Source organism: Apteryx rowi, unplaced genomic scaffold (assembly GCF_003343035.1).
Source record: "Apteryx rowi isolate R43461 unplaced genomic scaffold, aptRow1 scaffold_15, whole genome shotgun sequence".
NCBI classification, from domain to species: Eukaryota; Metazoa; Chordata; class Aves; order Apterygiformes; family Apterygidae; genus Apteryx; species Apteryx rowi.
Window position 1 is genome coordinate 152,579 of NW_020447752.1, and position 24,687 is coordinate 177,265.

General features: G+C 40.4%; 1 protein-coding gene across 3 annotated transcripts; it reads left to right on the forward strand.

The window, feature by feature from the left end:
- The first annotated feature begins 561 nt into the window (after positions 1–561).
- PPP1CC (protein phosphatase 1 catalytic subunit gamma) lies at positions 562–19,444 on the forward strand. Of its 3 annotated transcripts, XM_026058766.1 has the most exons (9): positions 670–848; positions 1,500–1,643; positions 2,778–2,836; positions 11,705–11,836; positions 13,092–13,322; positions 15,855–15,959; positions 16,883–17,106; positions 17,651–17,785; positions 18,250–19,444. In XM_026058766.1, exons 3-9 carry the CDS (start codon positions 2,788–2,790, stop codon positions 18,337–18,339), a joined length of 966 nt encoding a protein of 321 aa, XP_025914551.1. In that variant the 5' UTR covers positions 670–848; positions 1,500–1,643; positions 2,778–2,787; the 3' UTR covers positions 18,340–19,444. The 3 variants fall into 3 exon arrangements, with proteins under 3 accessions (XP_025914550.1, XP_025914553.1, XP_025914551.1); XM_026058768.1 differs by lacking the exon at positions 1,500–1,643 and having other exon boundaries at positions 574–848; XM_026058765.1 differs by lacking the exons at positions 1,500–1,643; positions 2,778–2,836 and having other exon boundaries at positions 562–848.
- The last annotated feature ends 5,243 nt before the right edge of the window (positions 19,445–24,687 follow it).

Consider the following 24,687-nt stretch of genomic DNA (forward strand, 5'->3'; position numbering starts at 1 on the left):
CTCCAAGAGCGGGGACGCTTGYGCGCGAGCGGAGACGCGAGCGTCGAGCGCGACAGCGACGCGGCAGCCGGGGCACGGCCCTCGAGGCCTGGCAGGCCACAGCGCCCCACTGCAGGGCTTCGGCGAGGGAAAATTGCCACAGCCGGTGCCGTTTCGCCCCGTTTTACGGGCGGGCCAGGCCTGCGTGCCCGGTCAGGGCCTGCTGCCCGCCTCGCCGGTGGCGGCTCCCCACGGCAGGCGCTGGGGCAGGGGGGAGAGGAAAACCCCGCTAACCCCCGTGCGGGAGCCGGACCGGCCGCTCCCCGTGCAGGGCCCAGCGCCAACGGCCGGGCGCGGCGCCTCCTCCCCTCCCCTCTCCCACCCGCGAGCGGCCCCGCGCGTGGCGGCGCCCGCGACACCGCCAGGCGGCGGCGGCGGTCGCCGTGGGACTACTTCCCCCTCCCGGCGGCGGAGGGATCCCGCGCTTGTGGGACGCCGCGACGCGTCTCCCCGCCCTCCTCCGCGCGCTTCCCGCGCGGCCTATAAAGGGTTTCCGGTGAGCCGCGTCGCGCTCATAGTATCCGTGCGCCGGCCGAGCTCGCTGRGGAGACGGCGGCCATTTTGTTCAGTGCTGGGTCTCTGCTGAGAGCGGCGGCCGAGGGGGGGCGGGGGGGGACAGAGGGAAGAAGGAGCGCGGGGAGGCGAGAAGGAAGGGAAAAGACGAGAGAGGCCGAGGAGAGAAGTCGGGCCCGGCCAAGCAGCGAGCGGAGGGAGGGGAGCCGCGGGGAGGGGTCCGCCCGGCCGCTGAGAGGCGATGGCGGATATAGACAAGCTCAACATCGACAGCATCATCCAACGGCTGCTGGAGGGTGAGGGTCGGGGCGCGAGGGAAGCCCGGGGCGGGTGGCCGGGGAGGGGGGCGGAGGCCGAGCCGGTGCCCCCGAGCCCGCCGGCGCGGCGCCTCCCTGAGCCCCCCGCAGCCTCCGCCGCCGGGGTCGCCCGGCCCCTGCGCTCCCGCTGGGGGTCGGGGCACCAAAATGGAGGRGCGCCGAGGCGCTTTGTCTTCCCGGGGCTCGGCGCTGCCGCCTGCCCGGGCGCCTCTGCCCTTCAGCCCCAACTTCTCCCCTAGCCCTCGTGTCTCCCGAGCTGCCCCTGCCCTCCCATCCCCTGTGTCCTCCCGGCGCAGTGCCGAGACCTGCCGGCTGGCCCCCTCCTCCTTCCCTGCAGCTCTGAGGAGATGCTTAGCTTAGTAATATTTTTGTAGGGAAGTGTTTAAAAACCCCCGTGTTTAGCTTGCCTTYGCTGCACGCACACGGGCTCTGGGCTTAGCTGGGTAGTTGTGAGGCTCTGGAAATTAAGACTTCCTCTGTCGACAGGGGACTTAACCGGGTTCAGGGTATCATAGTTTTAGCATTGGTTAACCGCTTGTATTGATACTACCATTAGACTTTAGCTCTTAATTCATATCATATGGTGGCTTTTAAAATGCGAATTGCAGGTTGGGTTTTGCTCTGTTTCAGACAATATTTGGAAGGGCTTATTGTCCTGTATCGCTAGTGCTTTGGGTTGAAGAGAGTTGCATGGAGTCCAAAATCTAAGGAAAATCTAGACGTCGCAGGAGGTGTCTTCAGCATCTTCCCTTTGGTTGTGAGGGTCAGCATCAGGTTAGAACTGTCGGCTAATCTTTCCTAGGGCAAAAGGTTGAGAAGCAGCCAATGATAAATTTTCTTCCTGGCATCAAGAAAAATTATGATTRTTTAGAGAAGGAAGCTAGACTGATCCAACCTCATTTCGAGTGTGTTAAGGCAGGCATCTCATCTGGATTTACGCTTGAAGAGCTTGGTCAGGGGGTTAACTTTTTTGTCTGGCACAAAGTCATCTAAGATTTTGCTGAGACAAATAGTGAAGAAATACCTTTCGGTGCTCTCCCACTCTTGTAAAATTTCACTCAGTGTAATGGCCTGGATAATGAAAGGCAAGGCAAAGGGACAATAGTGATACTATAAAAATTGGTTGGGATTACAAATCCAATAGCTGTATTTTGGGATTATTCAACTAGAATGAATAAAAGTAAATAGTGTTTTTTCTCTGATCTGTTTTATGTTTTGCTTGTTGCCAATTTAAACTCTCCTGGTTTAAATTGTTTGGAGGCTTCCATTCATAATTTAGACCAGTATTTCCCCGATGCTCTAATATACTTTTGTAGGTGTCAGGTCCTGTGTTACATGCTTGGTGACATATTAATAAATGCTTAGTTTTATTGCAGATATTAATTATAATTTTTACTTGATTTGCCCTAATGTAACTAATGCAATTTTTTCAAAGTGCAAGTTACTAATACCAAAGGCTTGAAATAAGATAAGCCTAAAAAAAGGTCTGAGTAATTTGAATGATTTCTCTTGTTCAGAGTTTCAAAAAGTAATAAGTATTATATCAATATGTTAAATTCTTACCTAGCTTATATCCGTATTCTACATTGAGAGGAGATGAGAGCTTGTAAATTAGGCTTCAGAAGGTTCACTAACAAGATCTTTGAGAAGGCTATGTAACAAAAGATATTGTTACCTAAGGTTGCGTCACCTGTCAGAACTGAAAGAATTTCTTGACTTTATTGATATTTTAGTTAGAATTTCATTTTAATTAGGATTTCAATTACAAATGTTAATAACCCATGCCATATTTAGACCTATATTTTGTTTATTGCTTATTAAATGTGTATTGTAAGGCATAATACATCTTTCTTAGACAATAATGATTGACCTTTGATAATTTCTTCTTTTTTTAACTTTTTTTTCCAGAAAGGGCAAAATGATATTGCATTTGAGCAAGTGCTGCATTTTTGATAGACTGCTAAATTGTGTGAGTTACTGTGCAAACGCCATTCTCTCTGTAGTTTAAAATTTACTTCCTGAATCCTGTTTTTCCTGAGATGATTAAGGTACAGCTAGGTAGATGACAAGTCTGATCTAAAGGGCAGCTCTGCATGGTATCAAATAAGAAAAAAAAAATCCAAAGGGTTTGTAAGGGGATTTTTTGGACTAAACATGAGAAATTTAAGACATATTTCTATATAATATAGTGTTCTTTTTCAGTGCAGTTTTAGTAGAATTGCATAATGTTCAGTTATATAAAGTTTGATATATCTGTACCCAGAATGCTGCTTCAGTTGATACCCTTTTCAGGCTGGGTTCTGCACTGATTAAAATGATAGTCAACCGCATATGCACTACAAAAACTCTTTTAATAACTAGCTGACTCGAATTGAATTGCCCAAATCCTTGTGCAAGGTTTAATTTTTAAATCAATTTGGTATTTCATTACACCTGTCTTTAAACTGTATACTTACGTATTTTTATAACAGTTATTTCAGGTGATTTTGCTAATAAAATGTAAGGGATATGAACAGGTAATGTGGCAATAATCCCTTCTTCATTTTTAAAGGTAACAAAACAATATTATGGAGATACTTTATGAAGTATTTCAAATCAGTAAGAAAATGCATTTAAGCAGATATTTGTATTTTATAATATGTCTTGGTATTGCACTGTTGGATGAGACCCAGAGTTACACAGGTAGTGGGTCTAGTCTAATCGTCCAGGTGGAGCGAAGTGGTTAAATGGTGAATAAATTACTCCAGCTTTGGTTCTTAATATAGGGTATTAATAATGTATTTGTGAGGGAGTTTTACTTACTTTCTATCCTGATGTCTCCTCTTATAAAAATTGAGGCAATTATTCTGATCAAATGATATTTTTCTTACTTTTTCCCCAAATAGTCAATATATCCCACCCACATTAGGCTATTTAGCTGAAATTACTAGATTATTCTTTAAAAGGCTTTGAAATATCTGTTTGGCTTCTCATGCTAAGGTAAATATTTGGAGAGTCTTTATTTCTCCAAATGTTTATAGTACAGAGCCATTTGGCATTGAAATGTCACAAAAAACATTTTTTCAGTGACATTGTTCTCAACCTTGGAGAGCAGCTTGATGAAAACATTGAACATAGTGATCCTTTTTTTGTTGTAATTGAACTTATATTTTGCTTGCCTTACTCCTTTGCTAATGTGGATTATGTTCTACTAGGAACACTTTCATGAGAACAGTTTGTCTAATTTTGTCACTTTTAGTTACTTTCCTAGCTATGATTTTCACAAGAACAAGACTTTCAAGAGTATAGTAAATAACAGCATTGAGTATTGAAATGTTTCCTAAATATCTTTGATAGCGGATAAAGGCTCAAAGATAATAGAACCGGCTCACTTTACTGAGGAATAAGAAGGGACAAACTTGAGGGCAAATTATCCTTCTCCTGGAAGGAGTATTGTAGGCAGTAACCGCTTGTAAAATTAATAATTCTGAGCTTGCAGCTGTATGTGTCTGCTAAATAAAAACTGACAGTAGACAAGAAAAATGCTAGCGAAGCTCCCTGTAAGATGAAAAATTAGGGGCATCTCTATAGTCAGGAAAAGGGTTCCAGGAAATGGCAGAATTCCTGCTCTGCTCCAGGCAAAGAATCTGTGAAAAGAAATCCCAAGATTCCCTGAGCGTGAGCATGGTTTCCTTTCTTCTTCATGTCAGATGTTTCTATAACTTGAGCCCCTTAACTGCTTCCTTCATCTAGTGTGTTGGCAGCTTTTCACACAGATAGTATAAGTAGGATCTGGTTTGAAAGTGGAGCTCATTGTAACATATCTAGAAAACAAGACTGAAATGTTGCAATCTTACAATAACAAGGTAAAATAACACAATTTCAAGATATGTAAGTGGAACCCAAGTTGAAGTATGTCTCTGAAAATCTTTTCTACATTACAACTTCTGCAATTGCTATTAAGGGAGAACTGTAGGTAATGAATGGAGGCTACTATGGATAAAGCCATGTAAGGCCAGAATGGCCTTTCTGAAAACTGAAATCCTGCTTAGTGCACTAAAATCGGCAGAAAGACTCTAAATTCTCAAACTTTCTTGTTTATACACCCACTGATTTCTATTCCTGGTAAAGCCTGTTGTATAGCTGTCGAGGAGATACTCTATCTAATTTGCTTTTAATGGGGAAGGAGGATCTTCCAGTTATTAAAAATAGTTGAACAAAAGAATATGGATATAAACTTCTGCTGGCAACAGAGAACTATTTCTTACATATGCAGTTCCCCGATTTTTACATCTTTCTGGTTAATGCAAGCCTGGGGGATTTTCTGGTTGGTTTCACAGACTGAGGCAGATGTCTGGTTCTCACAGTACTCTCACTCGCCCTACTCTGAAACTTGGTCAGATTTCACTTCTTGATGGGTTGGGATAGGTGATACAGTTTCTTATAGACAAGCAGCACTTGCTAACTTCGAATCACTTAGTTTTCAGCAGCTTATAGCTCCAAGTTAATTGTTTCCTACTGTGTTGCAGCAGTTTCTAATAATGGAAATATGAGCTCTGCATATGGAAGACAAGGATTAGATTCCTATCACTGCTGCAGATTCAGATAAGTCAGTTAAATTCTGCCTTTGTTACCTAATCAGTGAAGTGTAGGCATTTGTCACTCCTGAGTAGCTGGATCGGTGTGCCTGAGTTCAGTACATAGCTGTCTCCAGTGTGGAAGTATTTTACAAGATGAAAATTTGCAGTCATGCAAAATCTTCTGTTTGATAAAGCTTCTGTAAACTTTTGTCATACTACTAAAAAGAGTAGACTAGAACTTTTTCATACAGAGGCTTGGGCRCTAAGGAGTTGCTTTTCAGCTTCAATTTTGAATTTGAAATGATCTGATCAAAGTTGGTAGTGCCTGAAGGAAACTAAAACCTTTTTTACATCAATCGCTTTCAAGTTATTTATTCCCTTTGTGTCAACGGTGCAAAGCTGAATGTGAACCTGTCACAAGGAACTGTTAAAAACAAGATAAAAACACCCTGCAATATTTTTGGAAATGTCTTTAGGATTGCAGGCATCTTAACATAAAATATATGATAAAATTGAGAAAGACTTGCTTAATGAGCTAAAAATGAACTGAACTGCTGATAGACTATTTAAAGCATTTTCTATGCAACAACTTGAGTCTAGCACTTTAACTGACAGCATTTTAATTGCTTCTTTTAACATAGTATTAAAGGAAAATGAGACATTTGGACCACTGAAATTTCTAATATTTTTGAATAAACACTGGACGAATAAACTTTTTCCTAAGTATCCCTCCCTTTCATAGTACCCTTGAATGAGCTAATGCACTCTTATTTTTATAAAAGCATTTGCCTTCATTAAATGATTATATAGCAGCAAACTATGAATATTGGGAAGTGCTAGCAGTGGTGTGCCATACAGTCTGTTGTAATGTCTTCTGTGCTACAACCCACAGTTCTTGACATAACCTTCACAAAGAAATGTATAAAAGTTATCCTAGACTTTTAACGGGGTTGAACTCTTTCTGGCAGCTGCAGCTATCCTTTGTGGTAGTTCTTTTTACTTGCCCCCAAACAGACAGGTGCAGTTTTCTCTCTTCTTGTTTTTACTTCCTTTCCCCCTCTGCTGGACTGCTGTGGTACTGCATTCATTTTAGAGTAGGTATCTGTTGTTGCTTTCTGGCAGTCTTCCTCCTTGTCTTGGAATGTGCAATATTAATTTTAGTAATAGGAACCTATTGATTTGCCTTTTGGACAGGCTGTGAGGAATTATTGAGTTTCATAACTCTCAAAAATCAGGTCTGGAGTAGCACAGAGTGAAGAGAAGTGTGCGTGAAGGTGTCATTGTCCCAGAAGCTATGACTTGAGGCCAGTCTTAAAGTATGAGAAATGAAAAGCTCTAAAGTGCAAATCTTAAGGCTTAAACTGGGCACCAGATATATTGCTCTCCCTTTGTGTCCTAGGCTGGTTCCACAGCCCATATCTGTAGAAGCTGTAAGATTTCCTAGCTTAGTCTGTGACTTGGAAGAATACCTCTGCAGAGATCATGGAGGCCCCAGGGAGTGGTCTTTTCTTTAGTCTTTCCATCCGGTGGAGAGCTTGTTTTCCAAAACTTTTCGTACTTGTACAGTGGAGAGGATTTTACTTGTTAGGAGAGGACCACCCAGACTGGACATTGTAGTACAAGCTCTCAGAAAATGATTTTTTAAAGTGCATCTCTGCCTAAAAGAGGGGATATGTTACTGTCTGGAAATAGTGCAACAATATGTTGAGGCAAGATATAAATAAAATAGTGTTTGAAATGGGCACTTTTCTCTACTGATTAAGTTTTAGCTTGTTCAGCTGTCCCAGATTATTTTTTGGGCATTGAAAGAACAAATGTGTGTGTACAGTACTGTTGAGCTGCCTCTTCAACTTTATGACCAAGCTGCCAATTAGTATTGCATTGTCTAATCTCAGGACAAGCTGCCTTGTTTTGGTCCAAAGCAAAGAACAGAAACTGTAAACACAACATTTCTCATAGTGTATTATTTTTGCCCTTCTTAGCGAGACTAAATCTTGAAGGCTTAATCAGAGAAACCTCTTAAGGTTTCATTGAGGCTGAATATCCTGCATTTCCTCACCAGCTCTTTCATCATGGATGAGAGAATCCTTGCACTAAAAATATAGATTTCTCAAACCAACCTGCAGTTCTGCTGCAAATTTGATTCTTCTGAAGCCAAAAATAATCTTTCCAGTTTCTCAGGATGTAGGTCAATGTTAGAAGAAATTGAACACTTTAATTTTTTCTGTGCTGATTCTATGTTGGACAGTGGTGTTCAAAATGTCATTGGCAGACAGTATGCTACAGAACTGAATCAAATTTTCCTATTTTTCTATCCTTCTGACATTTGTGCTAGTGAGTTTATATAAACTTCTGGCAACAAAGTGTCATTTCATCCTGTCAAGGTTTCCTACAACCAAGTGACTAAAGCTGCAGAAGATTGTACTGTTTCAATGAAAATATATCAGAAACCTGTGAAACTTGTATCTGAAGCAGTCAGTTTTCAGATTTTCATTTAATCTTTAGCAAAAGTGAATGCATTTGCTTTATTCATAAGCATTAGTGACTCAGTGCATAGCATATATTCTGTATTTTTGTTATACTTTTTAATTTATGAAGTGAGGTAAAGGGTTTGATTATAGCAGTTTCTAACAAGACCAAATCATGGAAAGCTACATTTTTGCCTTCTCAAAAAAGTCTAAGCACAGGTATTTTGTATTTATCTTCAAAACCAAAGATGAGCTGTAATATTTGAGTCAGAAAAACTAACATTTATATTTCAATTGGCTGATCACTTTTTTYTATAAATTTCTGTTCTTTATTGCTTCTGGATATTTGGCATTTTGAGCAACTTGCTTATTGCTCAGGAAGTGTTTGGAAAATTACTGTATGGCTGAAAAGCTTCATGCATGATAAACTGCTGTGACAAAGATCTAACTTTCATTTATACGCTTCATTGCTTCAAATATTTTAATGGAAGACTTGAAGTTTAGTGGTAATTCCGGTGTGCCCATGTAATGTCAGTGCTGAGTGATAATACATAGACAGTGAATAATATGGGAGCATATACTGCTTGAATGATAGCATTGTTAAAGCTGTGACTCTTGACCCACAATTAACTTAATGTCCCTGTCAGTACACATTGTAATTTGAATTGAAGATCAGTTTTGAAACTTGCTTGAAGAAAGGTTATGTGTTCTGGGGCATTGTCAGTGATTCTCTAGTACAGACAGCATTASAACGAGTAGGGTCTCTGGGGTGTGAGTCAGTATGCAGGAAAGAATTGTGTTGGCAGTAACGCTGTAAGTGCTAACTGATTGGGTCCAAATGACACTTGATTTTATTGATGGATATTACACAATCACTATTTTTTCTTAGTCCAGATAAGACACATGCACACTGATTGTACAAAGTCTTCGGGTTTTGATCAGAGGCTTGCACAAAGAGGTAGAAAAACTTTGTGCTAATGAGAAATTGTAATCCCTTTGAAACTCAACCATTTTCTTCCTAAAGCCCCTTTCCCTCTTTTCTTTCCTATCACAATTCTTGATTTTATATACTGCGAGATCTACAGGGGCACTACTGAGACTACTGAGTCATCTGTAGCTTCCACACTTCTCACTGTGAGATTAACAGTAGCAAGGGAAATAGCCTGAAACAGTATTTAAAGTTGTTTATGGATTCAGGAAGATAATGCATCAGTTCATGTATTTGAAAGGGGTTTGGGCTTATTGCTTGCTTTTTTTTTTAATATATCTAAAGACCAAGATTTTTTGGATAAGACCTTAGGTTCTTTAGTCTCAATGCCATGCAGTTCGTATACAGTAAGTAGCTGAACTAAATGACACTGCTAGTATAGTAATTTTGTTTGTAGAAGTGTTGTCAGTGTTTCCAGCCATTTGGGGCTAAAGTTCTGAGATCATTCTGCCTTTATGTGGCTGAACCAGTGGGTTATATTGTAGAAGATTACTCCTGTCTTTTCATAATCTTACTCGAATTTGCTACAAGGTTTTTGCTTCAACCTTATCAGTACTCCATCTCATCACTGGTTTTGACACCAATAAGGGCATGATGTTTTTTGTTACTTAGTGTTATCCTAACCCTGATAAACAATGTGGTCACTGCTCTTCTGCTATTGCTTGCAGTTTAGCCTTATTCATAGAATGGCTGCCATACAAATGTCTTTTGTGCAAGGAAACGGGAGGGGACGGGGGGGAGAGGTGATCAGATAAACGGAGGGAGAACTGCACTAGTGACAGTACAAGCTTGTTCAGGCCAAGCTGGGGTCCTCAGTGTCCAGACTAGGAAAGACTGAGGTAGCAGTAGTTCAGAGTTCCTGTGGATTTTGAAGAAGCATTGGCAGGTTTTAAAGAGAGCCAGCCATTCTTCACTGCTGCAGTGCAAGGAATGAGGAGATTGACAGGGAGGGAATGAAGGATTAAAAAAGAAGCAAAACGAGGTCTGAGGTTGGGAGCTAGGTCTCTATCTTGTTTTTTCTGATGTTCAAAGAGAGTGGTAAGGAGAGAAAAGATGGAGAAGTGATACTGTAAAAGCAATACTTGGTTTTTGCAGTACAAATGAGTTTCTCTGGATTCCCTGTCCAAGCAATAAATGAAACAGCTCAGTTTAAATGGCCAAAAATCTGGAATCTTCTTTTCTGAAGTACAGGCACAATTTCCCTTCTTGATAAAATCCTTTGTAGCTTTGAGACAGTCAAGCTTCCTCTGTATTAAAACTGACTTTTCAAAGTATTAATGGTGTTAATGACTCCCTATCAGCCTTGTTGTGGGCTTTATCAACTTGGTTCAATTTTAATGTGTTTTAACAAGTTTCCTGAAGAGGAATCATAGTAGCTAGGCTTTGAGACAAGAGTCTGCTGGTATTACGTGGACCTTTTTCTGAGCTCCTGTCAGAGGGTTCTCCCACGTTTCTAACTTTGAATCCTAATTTTGCTTGTACACACAACTCACTGGGGAAGAAGGGTTCTGCCATTGGTACTGGCCCCCTTTTTTCTCAAGCTCACTCCTTTTTCTCTCAGCTTTCCCCTTTTTACCTTCCTTGGCTACACAAACATTGATTTCCAGCTTCTTAGCTGTCCCAAATCCTGATGATGGGATGTACAGAAACCTTCTAAAACAAATGTAGTCACAGAACTTCTAAAACTTGTGATCCATAATTAGAATGAAACTTTCCATTTCATAAAAGTTATGTGGTTTGGGTGCTCTCTTCACTTAAATGGGGATGTGGTTTTTTTTCTTAGTGATGAATTTTGGGGCTAATTTGATTTGTTTACTTTTCAGCTTACTCATGACCTATCTGCTTTAACTATATTGACATAATCTAAAGTAACCTCATGTTGGTGGTGGTGAAGTGGTAACAGGCATCTTGGTATTTGTATGGTTATCCCCATGTAAAAAAGATATATGTTTATGCCAGTTCAAACTTTTTTAAGTCTTCATAGTAGTTTGGAGGAGACTTTTGCAATCATAGACTTCATTATAATAGAAAACTTAAATTTTAAAACATAGCAGTGCAGTAAGATTCTGTAGAAAGAGGTGGAAAGACAAAGGTCTTCTGCTATGTGTCTCTTAAAATCACTTGTACTAGAAAAATCATCCTCTTGGATTGGTTCTCTTGTAGTTCATGCAAAATACTTGGTAGCAATACTTTTGATAACCTTTTGTCAAGTAGGCTGCTCATTCTGAGGAGCTGTTGTGACATTCTGATCAGAAGATATGTTTCCTTATGTATAGTTCTGACTTTTCATTTGTAGGCTTTTCTTCTGTGTTTGCTAGCTGCAGTGTAGAATGGGGCACTACAGCATTTATTGGTAYGGTGATCTTGTTTATTTAGAAACTGCCTTGGTGGGCAGCGTTATGTGGTAGTTTAGGGAAGTTTGCACCTTTGAGCTGTGCTGTCCATGATTAAACAGGCCACTTCATTTTCTCAGGTTCAGACAGCTTTACTGAGAACAAATGCATAACTGTTTTGAAAAGTATAGTTACATTATCCAGGATGTGTTTTATAACTAAATTAGCACTAGAGTGATTCTATTTAAAATGTGAAATTTAATGGGGGAAATAGTGAGTTGAGAGTTCTGTTAGATGAAACAACATACAACTAAAACAGAACACGATACCCTTTTTCTGGTAATATGGCAGTTCTGTTTTGGGGTGGCAGACTGATGTTATCTTGTTGTCTTCTCATTCTATATTACAATGGCATTTAGTCAGCTTCTTAAAATAACACTAGGTATACTGTTGATTTGGATAACTGACTTCTGAATTCTTCTGACAGTGAGAGGATCAAAACCAGGTAAAAATGTCCAACTTCAAGAGAATGAAATTAGAGGACTGTGCTTGAAATCCAGAGAAATCTTTCTCAGTCAGCCTATTCTACTAGAACTTGAAGCTCCACTTAAAATATGTGGTGAGTAATGTGATTTTGATTCAGTGCTTGGCTTTGGTGGTTTTCGGATGGATGCAGACATACTAAGAGGGGAGGACAAATGCAAGGTGCTACTTTTTGACAGGTAAACTAATAAATAATTGTAGCAAAAGGGAAAATAAACCCATGTTGGACCCTTCAGGGGAAAAAAAGGGAGGTGGTAACAAACACAGGATTTGGGGTGGGGATCAAAAACCCAAAAACAGAAAGTAACCCATCCAGTTTTACCAGGTCTRTTGGGAAAGGGATTCAGGCAGAGTTTTGGAAAGTAATTTTTATACAGATGAAATAATGTTCAGCCCACTCATGACTGAACAAAGAGAAGCAAAGGAGAACCGAAATAGTTTATTGTAGCTGCTATTCAAAGAGTTAGCTGAACAATGGTTTAACAAAATTTTAGAGTCCTGCTGGAAACTTCAGATTCTATACCTTTTCCTGGACTGACTTTCTGGTTTGGTTTCACTGAACTTATACACAGTGATGTTCATTTTGCAAACATGTACATGTCTAGTTATGCTAAAAGAATGAAGAATATCAAAATAAAAGATCCAATAAATGCACTTTTTAAAAGCTTCCAGCAAACAGTATTTTATCCTGCTCTAACGCATAGGATTTACTTCAAATTGAAGTAACTTGTTTGGTATTTATAATATGTGATAGTTCAAAAAACGTGATTTAGTGTTATCCTTGCCAGAAACAAAAACATGATTCAAAACAAAAGCAGAAATACCAATTTCACTTTTGAGCCAACAAAATTGCTAGAATTTGAATTACTGAGTGTTTCAAGAAAATGTAAATGATAGAGGAAAGAAAATTCACCGAGTAGTCTGTTTCCCATCAACATCACTAATGCTATGTGGAGGTATCAAGAATAAAGTAAAGGTTCTTGTCGTATAGCCATTAGTCAAGTAAAGGGCTTAACTGGATGTTGGATTTCATTTTGAACACATAGAATTGGCTTCTTGGAATCTTGGTTTGATTTACACACATGGATGTTTTTAAGTAGTTACATGCTTGCTCTTAGTACAGTTAATTGTCCTACATAGGTGTCAGACTTCTGAATGTGATAATTTTGCATGCATTAAGATAAACTACATAATTTTAAATAGGTTGTAAGCAATATGTAACTGCATGCTTTTCCTGTTTCTGAAGTTTTGTTTGTTTGCTCTTTCTCTAGAATTAATCAAAGAATGTAGCTAAGTGTCACTTACATGCCATTTATGAATGCTCTTTATAGGTGATATCCATGGGCAATACTATGACTTGCTTCGACTCTTTGAGTATGGAGGTTTTCCACCAGAAAGCAACTACCTATTTCTTGGCGATTATGTTGACAGAGGAAAACAATCTTTAGAAACAATTTGTCTCTTATTGGCCTACAAAATCAAATATCCAGAGAATTTTTTCCTCCTTAGAGGGAACCATGAATGTGCCAGCATCAATAGAATTTATGGATTTTATGATGAATGTAAGTAATATGTGTGTGTATTTTTGTGACTTCAGAAAGGGTAGCAGGTGCTTGATGTTTCCCAGTCTTCCAATATTAGATCGCTCTATCTTAACTTGCAGTTACCTTTACACTGTTCAGTGACCCCTTGGCTTATTTTAGCAAGGGAAATCTGTCCTTCGAGTGATCCTATTGCATTCTGATCCTTACAATACAAAGCAGTGTGCAAATGGATGATTTTAATTAGCCACTGTGTTAAATAACCATTTTTACTGCTACATATTGTTAAAGTTCTTATGGTTAGATCATCTAATCAGATGAGAGAGAATTTTACTTCACACATGCTTTGCAGTTCACCTCTGTTTCTTTCATCTGAGCTAAAATGATGCTGATGTATACTTGCATTATAACTTAATCAGGAGAATGGACTGTTCTTTATCATGGTTTTCTTACAGTGCATGCAGTCTAATTAAGACCTGTAATTTTGTAATGTTAAAAAAAAAAAAAAAAACTGTTTGCTGTTCTTTTCTGGAGGACCTGAAACTGTATGCAGTTCTGCTGTATCATGCCCTGTTGCTTAGGTCAAAAAAAAAATTGTCTCCCTCCCTTTCATAAGTTGGGCAAAGCATATGTGAAACCTTCAGTACTGACRTATTTCATAGCTTTCAAAGATCTTCCCACTGCCTTCATGTTTGAAAGACTGTGGATACTTATTTCAGAAGTTGTGTATGTTTTTAGAGAATCCAAAATGACCTTTGTATTCTTTAAGAAATGCTAAATGTTGTTAAGATTTCGGGTTATTAAGTTTTACTCCAGGCTTAAACCGGTTGAACCTCAGTGGTATCCTTTCATATCCCTTCAGAGACAGGAGAGCTTCATGTTCCTCAAACGGGTGCTCTGTCCGTCCCATGGAGTTCATCTTTGAATTCTTCAGAATTAAGCTTAGATGGTGCATAGGCTTTTTACTGTCATCTGGAGATGGGTGAATTTCATCCTTTGTTAATGGGTCTCAGTCTCCAAATTAGTTTGTCAATTTTCAGCATCAGTAATACTCTGCAAGGAAATGCGCTTCACTTCAGACCAAAGGGAAAGAAGACTAGTCATTATATTAACATAGTAAGACATGGTGATTCCCTGTTTGCTGTTACAGGTAGTTCTCTATCTTGTGAGGTTCAAACAACTTTGTATAGAATGGAAATAAGGGTTTGGTGATTATACACACTTTTGCAGAGGGGAATTGATAAAATGAGTGTTCTTGTAATATTGGAAGTATATAGGCTGTTCTGACAACTGTTTGATTCATGCTGCCCATAAAATCAAGACTTGATCCATCAAATCTTTATTCTCATAGTACACATTAGGGAAAATGCTAAATAAGCTTTTCGGTTTTTTTACATTGAGAGTGTTTTGAAATATTGAACGCCATTTCTGATCATGGTGAGAAGTATTTTACTATAAATATTTGGGGATTTTAATCACTGTAAGATTATAGTAGACTAGAGTATTGCAACCTTGCTGTCTTCTGCTGCAGTTTTGAATGATGTGTGTTTGGAYTGAAGACCAGATACTTGCTTGTTCAGTAGGTGGCTTCTGCTGTAAAAGTTACTTGAACCACCAGTGCATCAACTTTTTAATTAAGAAATTTGCTTTTATTTGAGGCTATGAGCACTTCTTTTGAACAAACTTAGTGTTGCTGTGCTGTTAATTTGTCAGCTCTGTCACTACGAATGCATTAAGATCTATTGTAATGGAGACTATACATAAACCTTACCATAATATAACAAGTGTTATGCCTAGTTGTGTTGTAAAGTAGAAGTGTATGTTCATATGTTTCAAAGGATGTGGCTTAAATCCAGGTACTGTGGAGGAGATTAAACTATTACATTAATTGCGCACTGAGCATTCTCGCAGCTTCTGTCGGGGGACATACTTAGCGTGTAGCTTACAAGATGTACTCTCCATGTCTGGCTCTCCTCTTCCAACAATGAAACAAAGACGTGTGGTATTTCAGAACTGACTCCTCAGAGATTAATCACACTTAGTCACATCTCAAATGCGTTCAGGGTTCATATCTGTTGGGAGAGTCCCTTGGAAAGTAAAGCTGTAGCAGTTTCATTATTCAGTCCTATTTCTTAGCCTAGAGAGACCTTATGTGGTAAAGTACTAGCAGAATTTTAAAGAAAAAATGATTTCAAAGAAATGCTATTTTCTACAGAAGAAAGCAGCAAGTAATTTTCTGAAAGTGATCAGATTCTCTAAGGAATAATCTTCCAAAGCAGGTTGGGGCTGGAGAGTCTGTCCTCTGAAAGTCGAATGCAAGTCTTAAACAGACTTGTACCACTGAGAACCACTTTAGAGCTGTGTTTTTCCTCTCTGTGTGAGAGAGCTTGCAGCTTACCTTATTTACCTGTACTGGTTACAAGAAAATGGTGTATAGGCTTTATTGCTAACCTTTTGCAAATATTGGTAAAATTAAGATGGTYGTATTAGGTTGTTTGTAGTTAGCATCGGAAAAGTGTATTGACTGTTTTTTTCCCTAAAATGTCTTTCTAGGTAAGAGAAGATATAATATTAAGCTGTGGAAAACCTTCACAGATTGTTTTAATTGTTTACCAATTGCAGCTATTGTGGATGAGAAAATATTTTGCTGTCATGGAGGTGGGTAATGCTTCCCTAGTTGATACTCGAGAGACTGTAATATTGTGGTATAAATCATGGCAAAGTCATGTTTACATTGTGTGCTCTTTCACTGTTGGAAAACGTTGATTTTGATTTATTCTTCATTTTTTGAAGCTCTGAAGCGTTTGTTTGGTTTTTTTTTTCCTCTGCCTTGGTTCATGTATGAGGTAGGGTTGAGCTAGATTACAAAGTTTTGCAAATCATTGAGCTGGTAGTTTTGTAACTTTGGATGCAATCAGCTTTTTTTAACTAATTTTTTTTTACATATTTAACAGGGTCTCCGTTCAAGTAAGGAATCCTCATAGCTTTTATAGAATTATATGACCTAAGATTTATGTAAATTCTGAAAACATGATGTATTTTGGAGTTCAGTTTGTAGAAATTGGCTCTGCTGTGCTATTTGCTTTATACAACTTTTAAAGTAGTGAAATATGTATTGCTGTTTAAATGTTTATCRTTTGCAAGTAATTACAGTTGCCCAGGGAGACATCAGTGGAAAAATAGTGACTTCTATTTGGTGTTGTATTTCATCTTACTAGGCCTGATCTATTAAATAGGTATACACTATGATTTCTAGTATTAATGCCTCTGTTATTTAACAGCACTTTTAACAGATGCTTGCAGATTATTACAGTAAGATTATTGTAATCCTGTAAAATGTGAAAATGGCTTTGCTTATCTTGCTCTCAGCAAGTCTTCTAAAAAATGACTCATCTTCAGTTACAAAAGCTTTGAAATAAATGCTAGATTTAAAAAAAGTCCGTTAGCATTGCCGTTGAACTACATAAAATTGCAATAATGAATCACTTTGGATATGAAGTTATTTTTGTCTCAATGTGTCAATGTTACAGAACAAAGTTGGAATAAAATGTGAACTGCTTGTATGTCTTGATTCTGAACAGGCTTGTCACCAGACCTTCAGTCAATGGAACAGATAAGACGAATTATGCGCCCCACTGATGTACCAGACCAAGGTCTTCTATGTGATCTCTTATGGTCTGATCCTGACAAAGATGTCTTAGGATGGGGTGAAAATGACAGAGGAGTGTCCTTCACATTTGGTGCAGAAGTGGTTGCTAAATTTCTCCATAAACATGATTTGGATCTCATATGTAGAGCTCATCAGGTATTTAAATTTTGTGCATTAAACCGTACAATAGTTCAAGTTGGAAGGGACCTGAGGTGATCATTTGGTCCATCCCTATGCATATACTCCATGCAGGGTAAATGTAAGCGTAACACAAAGTTGCTCAAGACCTTGTCCAGTCAAGGATCTGCAAGGATCGCTATTCCACTGCCTTTCTGGGCAACTTGTTCCAGTGTTTAATAACCCTTGTTATGAATTTTTTTTTTCTTAATATATATAAGCTGTGGCTCTGACTCTTAAACAAGATTATCTTGAACCTAGCAGAATCCTGTTGTTCTCACTGCTAATGGACCATGCGCTGAACTGGAACCTGTCATTGTTCTTCCTGTTTTGGTATAAAAGTTTGGAACTTCTGCTGCTTAGACCTAGCCAGCCTTTCAGCTGCTGGCTCCGTTAGTGATGCCCTAACTAATCTTTCCCGAGCTGCGTGTGCTGACTTGGGTGTGCACCATTTGAGATTTGTTGCTTTGCTCATTGTGGCAAGGAGTTGTCCAGTCTAATACTTTGTCTTTTCTCTTTAAAGGTTGTTGAAGATGGGTATGAGTTTTTTGCAAAAAGACAATTGGTAACTCTATTTTCTGCCCCAAATTACTGTGGAGAATTTGATAATGCGGGTGCCATGATGAGTGTGGATGAAACTCTAATGTGCTCCTTTCAGGTATTATATCTTAAGATTTTTGCTTCCTAGTTAGTGTAGTAACACAGTAACATTTTATATCTGTAAAGATCTATTTGAAGCAAGTATGGTTTTGTACCAGTGCAGCATAAGTTGAAAACAGCAAATTTAAAGTGTGACTACACTAACAAAAACAAAAATGTAGATAGTGCTGTTTTCTCTCCAGGTATATTTAAAAATGTGGTAAATCTCTGCTGATGTGAGCAGATGAACTGTTTTACCTGGAATTAAATCATGCAAGTAAAGCATTTGCTGTTTTCCTGCTTCCATTGACATAAGATCTCAGATTAATTGCTCTAAACCCTGTCATAGCTGAGTAGGAGAGGTATTTATTTCTTGGCAAGTTTGACTTGTCCAGATGACCTGTACATTGACTTTTACTAGAAAATGAATTGTATGACTCAGTGTAAGAAAGCTTTTTCTAAATGGCTGAACTGTCTTTCCAGATTTTGAAACCTGCAGAGAAAAAGAAGCCCAATGCTAGCAGACCTGTAACGCCTCCCAGGGGTATGATCACAAAACAAGCAAAGAAATAGTCAATTTGGCACTGCCTTGTTGGGACTTGTAATATAGTATATAACCTCCATTTTTAAAACTGTAATGTGTACTGTTCAGCTTGCTCAACATAGATAATGTGTTTGTGGTTTTCCTTTTGATTTGATGAATGGCATTTGCTGGTTGTAACAGCAAATGAAAGACTTTTCTCCCTCCCAGGAAAAGAGTTTTAAAAGCTTTCCTTTTGTTGATGTTACAGCTGTACACTCCACAGCATCTTATCCTGTCATTATGGGTAATTGTACAACTGACTTTTTGAATCTGTACAATGAGTAGTGTAAATGCTTGTTTTCTTTAGGATCTAAAGAGGGCACTAGTGTGCTGTGAGAGTAGAAATTTGTTACTGTCAGAAATTACATACTGTTTATACAAACCACTGTGAACTTTTTTTTACGTTAAAATTTGTTTTAAAGGGATTGCTTTTCTTTTAATGTCTTGTCATGTACACGTTAGTTTTATTGCTGTCAACATTAGGAATAACAACCTTGCCAGCAACACTGGTATGATGTATATTTAATTAAAACACACATCCCTCTCCGTATACTTTAAATGACAATTAAAGCCATTATTTTAAGTGTTTGTGTCTCTTTCCTGAAGCCAAAGTTTGCTTAGAAAACTGTATGTACACGACCTATCACAATGAGTTGGCAGGGCTTTCTGTTTATGCCTTCCTCTCGGAGATATAAGGAAGTCTTGATTTGAAATAGCAAGTAGAAATGCTGTGCTGTTTGTTCTATTAATGGTAAAAGTAAATACTTTTTTGTACAATTTCCATATGTTCTATTGAGTGGACCTTTTCACAATTGCATTAGTCCTGTGACAGCCAGTTTCAGAAAGCTGGAAGTTATGGAAATGGTTCTAGATCTGCCTGAGTGATCTTGTGCATTTTGGCCTAAAGACTTTGTTTTACAAAGAAGCATAGAAACGAGTGTGATAAGCCAACCAGAGGAGTTAATCTTGATCACCAGTTTATACAGATCTCTCACAGTATCTTGTTTTTTAAAAACTGTTAATCTTTTTTGAACAGATAACAGTGTACAATACCATGTAGTGAAAAATCACTTATTAAATGAAGAAATTGTTAAATCTTCTCAGTGTCAGTTTATCACAACATATACACTACTGCTATCAGAACACCTGACTTAGATGAATAAATTGTTCTGGAAACGCACAGATTCTTGGTTTGGTCTTGTCTAAGCTACAAGCACTGGATGTATGCTTTTAAAAGGGTCTTTGATTAGGATCCGGTTTGATGCTTTAACACAGACATTGCYCTTGAAAATACAGGCATCCTCCCACCAAATGTGGTGAGGGCTCAGGCGTTATGCTGCTGGCCTATTTCATGTATTGTAGTGGATCTACAAAGCAGGCAAGGCAAAACTTTACATTTCAGCAATTGCAAATATTTGTATCTAAACTTCTGTTTTTTTCACAACTTTGTGATCAGGATAGTTACAGACCAAGAATTTTTAAACTTTCGTAGGAGCAGTGGTTCACAGGTGTATGCATGCACAGGAGGACTTGCTCATCTCTGCTGGTGTTTATTGTTTTGCTGTGTTACACCACAATTTGCACCCACAGCCTGTAAGCCACATTTTCCCTTTTAAATAAACTCAGGCTTCTTGAATCTGCCCCCCAGGTGGCACATTTGCAGCCTGAGATTTAGCCTTGTATTTTGAGTGAGATTTATCTGGAATRAAGGTACTGGTCTCTTGGGATTATTGACATAAGAGGGTCATAATTGAGGACAAGACCAATTTCCAGAAGTGTTGAATATGTAAACTCGTGGCAAAGAAAGGAATGTCAGTAAACTTTACAACTGTCCAAATTTTACAACTGCTGTCTGTTACTTTAGCAAGACTTTGTCTACACTAAAACAGGTTACAGTTGAAGGAAACGCGCAGGGTAGAATGCGGCCTGTGGAGCTGTTAGCTGTCTTGCCCTTGACAGGAGTGTAGATCTGGTATCTATTCCTTCATCTGCTGCCTCTTCTCACACGTGCCTTGTGGAAAATACTGCAGGATCTTTAGAAGTCGAATGAAGTTGCTTGTTCAATATTACCAGCCTATTTTAGAACTGCTGCAGTAATGAACTTCTGGTGGGTGATGGAGTCTGCTTATTGGAGAAATTTGTCACTGAAACGTTTGGTTCAGATAAACCACTATCTCTGTTCTGGCCTCCTGTTTGCCAGATGAATTTTCCTTTACTTTCCCCTGTACTGAGCTGAACTTTTTTGACTAAGGTGCATCTTCTGGGCAGTTCCCAGCCATTGATTTTTTTTTAAATGCATTTCTCTGCTAAATTAGCCTTTTTTTTCCTACTCTGAACATTTTTTTTTTTTCTCCCCCTAAAGATAATTAATCAAACCACTTCTTGGTAACTTYTGGTGAGGTCACATCACATTGGGGGGAGAGGTTTATAGCTGTATAATTTTTCCATCTCCTGTAAAAGTCACCTGCCTCCCTTACTGATCTAGTTAATATAACACATGGAACCAGTTTTTATTTGACTTGTATCTGAAGAAATGCATTCACCGTTCTTTGCGAGAGCATTCGTTAGCTCACCGGCCATTTTACATGTCGCACCTTTTCCCTCAGCCTTGTTTTTCTCCCTGCACATGTATTTTCAGTGACACGCGCCCCTGGAAGGGGCTGCGTTTTCTGCATGGCCGTGTTCCAGCAGGGTGTTTCAAATGTCTTGGGCTTACCAGCTGCTCTGGATCAGGGAAGTCGCAGCACAGCAGCGGAGATACAAAAGGCTCTTCTCCTGCTGGCTTGAGGCAGGAAGAAAGGATAACTGATCTTGTTACGGGTTATGATCAGATGTGCATAGGCATAGGGTGGTTTATGCTCGTTACTCGGGAATGGCTATTGGCGTTGGGTTTTTTGATCAGTGGAGGGAGAGAAGGAACAGCAGCTGCAGGCTTTTCCTGTTGTTTTTTCATAATGATGCTGTATGAAGATCTAGTTTACACAACAAATGAATAGAATAGTGCGTAAACCTTTACTGAGGCCCTTCTGCTTGTGACCTATTCATTTTATCTTTGTGTTAGCACTTTCCTATCAGAGAATTTCATTAACTTAAGAGGGGAGTAAAGCAGCTTTACAAGTGGTGATCCTTACACTGACAGGTGCAGCGAAAGGACGCTTTTCCTCCAAGCAGTAACTGGTAGGAGACATCGACTATACCATGAGTATCCCTACTACYTTGCAAACTGCAGCAGGGAGGGATACTGTAACTCGCTGAAGGTCACCACAAAAATAGCAGGAAAGTTGTAATAAACCCAAGGTTTCCGGCGTCCTCATCTTGTGCCTTTTGCGGGATGCCACAGTCTGTGGTTTAATGTGTGTTACCCCATGGAGGAGTGGTAACCAGTAACGCTGTATTGATCTGGATATTATTCTAGATAACTATGTTTCTCTAACCAAATGAAACGAGTCTTGTTCACCATCTAGTTCTACAAASACTTTTTCAGTACATGACATCTTCAGCTGTTTCTGGTTCTCTTTAAGATTTGTCAGCACTGCTGTGGCTTTCAGTCCTAGGCTGTTAAGTGAAGCCGCAGTACTTTAAAACCAAGAACAAAACATTAATTTTGCTTGCAGTGTACATTAGACCAGATCCCCAAAGGTACTTAGGCAGCCTCTATAGGAAGATACAAGAGATTTAGGGACCTAAGTCCCTTGATGTACATACACATATATTAGGCACTTTAGGCCTGAGTTTGAACAATATTAATTTTTGAATTAGAATCGAATCTAGAGGAGAGCACGTGGGAGGCACCGCATCAGGCYGCTATTTGTTGCTCAGCCTTGCAAACCCCACAGCCAACGTGCCGAGGCCACGGCGGGGCTTCAGAAGGGGCGAGGGGCTGAGCTGCCCGTGCYGCCCCATCGGCTCCTAAGGCACCACGGAAAGCAGTCTGTGGTTTGCAAAGCATGATACAAAGCGTGCTTTCCCTGAGGATTATCCACTCCRCTTTTTCATTTTAGGCAGCCCTTCATTGATAAAATGAAGGCTGAGCTATTTCAAAGCAGTTAGGTTTTCTACCCTTCTTGCTTCTATTTAAAAGAGAGGTTTGAGCCTCAGCATCAGAAAACATTTTGCTGGTCTCTCATTTTCATGGGCATTTGTTTTTAAGTTAAAGGAAGCTCTTTCTCTTTGTAAGATGCAGTCTGAGCTCCTCTTCATTCCCCTGGCTGATTTTTATCCCTGTTCAGCTTTGAATGCAGGTGCCCAGCACTGATACCCAGTGGTATCAGCCCCTTACACGATGCAATTTGCAACTGCTAGGGGCCAAGACTCGAGACTGGTGCAGCTGGAAGGCTGATAACCTCCGTCCTGCCCCCGGGGCACAGCAGCTGCTTCGCGTGGTCCCAAGGGCCGGGTGCAGTGCTGAGGRTGGACCTGCACTCCCGGCTCTGCCACCCGGCGCGTGGACCTCACTTCGTGCAGCTCAGGCACATAACCGTGACCTCGCATCATTCTGCTGCAGAGAGGATCACGCTGAGATTAACAGATTTGTCTTGTGAAAAAGTGTTCTGTAAAAATAGAAGTGTAGAAAATAGTAAGTACGTTCACAGCATGTATTCGAGTGACTTGCCTCCAGGAAACCGATTAAGAAAACAACCGGTTATATGATACAAGCTGCACATGAAATAAAGATGCATAGCAAAAATGAGAGTAAATCTTGGAAGATTGCTCTTACATATTCCTTTAGCCAGAAAACTGTTACTTTGCCACACGAGGAGTTTGAGGAAAGTATTGTCAGAGTTTGTTCCAACAAAATCACATATCGCTAATGGATCTTCTTGATAGCAAGAACTGGGTTGAAGATTCCCTGAAGCACTAGACGCTTCATTTACTTACAGAGTTCAAATCGAAGACAGCGTATACAGTGGGAAGGGGTTTAAGAGGAGGCTCTAGCTCTAGCTGGCTCTGCAGATGCTCCAGGTTTTGTGTTTTCGTCCTCGAATCATGCAGAAGCCCTCTCAGCTGCTCTGCCCTAGCCACCTGGTGCTCCTCACTGCGAGCTCGAGGGCTCTGCTGGTATCGTCTTCTCTTACCGGATTTCCAAGGCACCTCATGGACATGGTTAAAACGCAGCCCCTCAGAGCTCTTTAGGAACATACCGATTCTTGAGTTATTTATTTAAGTTCTGAGAATGAGGCTTTGTGTTTGTAATCACCCCAGTAAACTCCTTGGCAGCTGTGCTGACAAACTCCTGGTCCTTGTCAAGGAAACCCACCCTGGTCTGCCCTACAAAGACCGACTCCACTCAGATCCCTGGGGAGGGAAAGCTGGATGTTTTCTTCTTGAAACCTACACTCCTCTCTGAAAACGGGTGGGTTTGTTAAAATCTCAGGAGGAAGGTCTGCTATGTGCAGTTTCAGTCCTTCTTTTGGTGTCTTCTTCCATTAGCTGATTGGATTAGTGTTTTCTGGATGCAGCTGAGGTCAAAATACCTAAATAGCTGGAAACGCTCCAAATAAAACTCCTCCCTCCTGAACTAAGTGGAAGTCCTGCTATTGCTGGTGGTGGCCTCCAAGGCCTCACCTTGGCTGTCCTACACTCCTTGGCACTCAGCTGATCTCTGCAAGTAGGTGSTTTGGGGTGAGATGTTACCACTTTTGCCTTCTGCAGGGGGGTGGGAGTTTCCGAGCTCTCTAAAGGCTTTGCTGACACCGATCCCCTGTGCCCAGGGAAGGAGGACCTGGAGGGACTCATGCGCTTTGAGATGAGAAAATTCTCATGTTTCAGGAAAAGTTCTAAGTGCTTTCCAGAAGGATGCTCTCCAGAGGGAAAACCTCTTCCATAGAAACAAGTTTCTTTAGGTTTTCATAGAAGCATAGAAAGATGGAATGACATCTCCACTTTAGGGGAGAATTAGAAATATTTCAGGTTTGTCCCAACGAAGGCACAACAGAAACAGTTTCCTGATCCTTTTTGTAGCTGAGTTYGCTCAGCGCCCTTCCAAAACCAGCTCGCGTTTGAAAGAGAGGAGAACCCTAAACAAGAAGARGACTTCCGATAAACCGTGAGTTCCGATAAAACGGAGGCAAGCTAATCGCAGCCTAATCTGTAAGGCTTACACCTTCGTAGCGCTTTCGATCCCGGCCCGCCGGCGGGACTGATCTGCGGCCCGTCCCGGCGGAGCCCCGCGCCTTGCGCCACCTCTCCGCGGCCGCTTCAAACGAGCCGGCGAGTCGCGCTGCGGCCGCTTCGCCGGGATCCCGCTCACGGGCACGTCGGGGCGAGGCGCGGGCCAGAGCTGCGGAAACGGAAAACGCCCGCGCGGGGCGGCGAGGGGGGAGCGGCGAGCGCCGGCG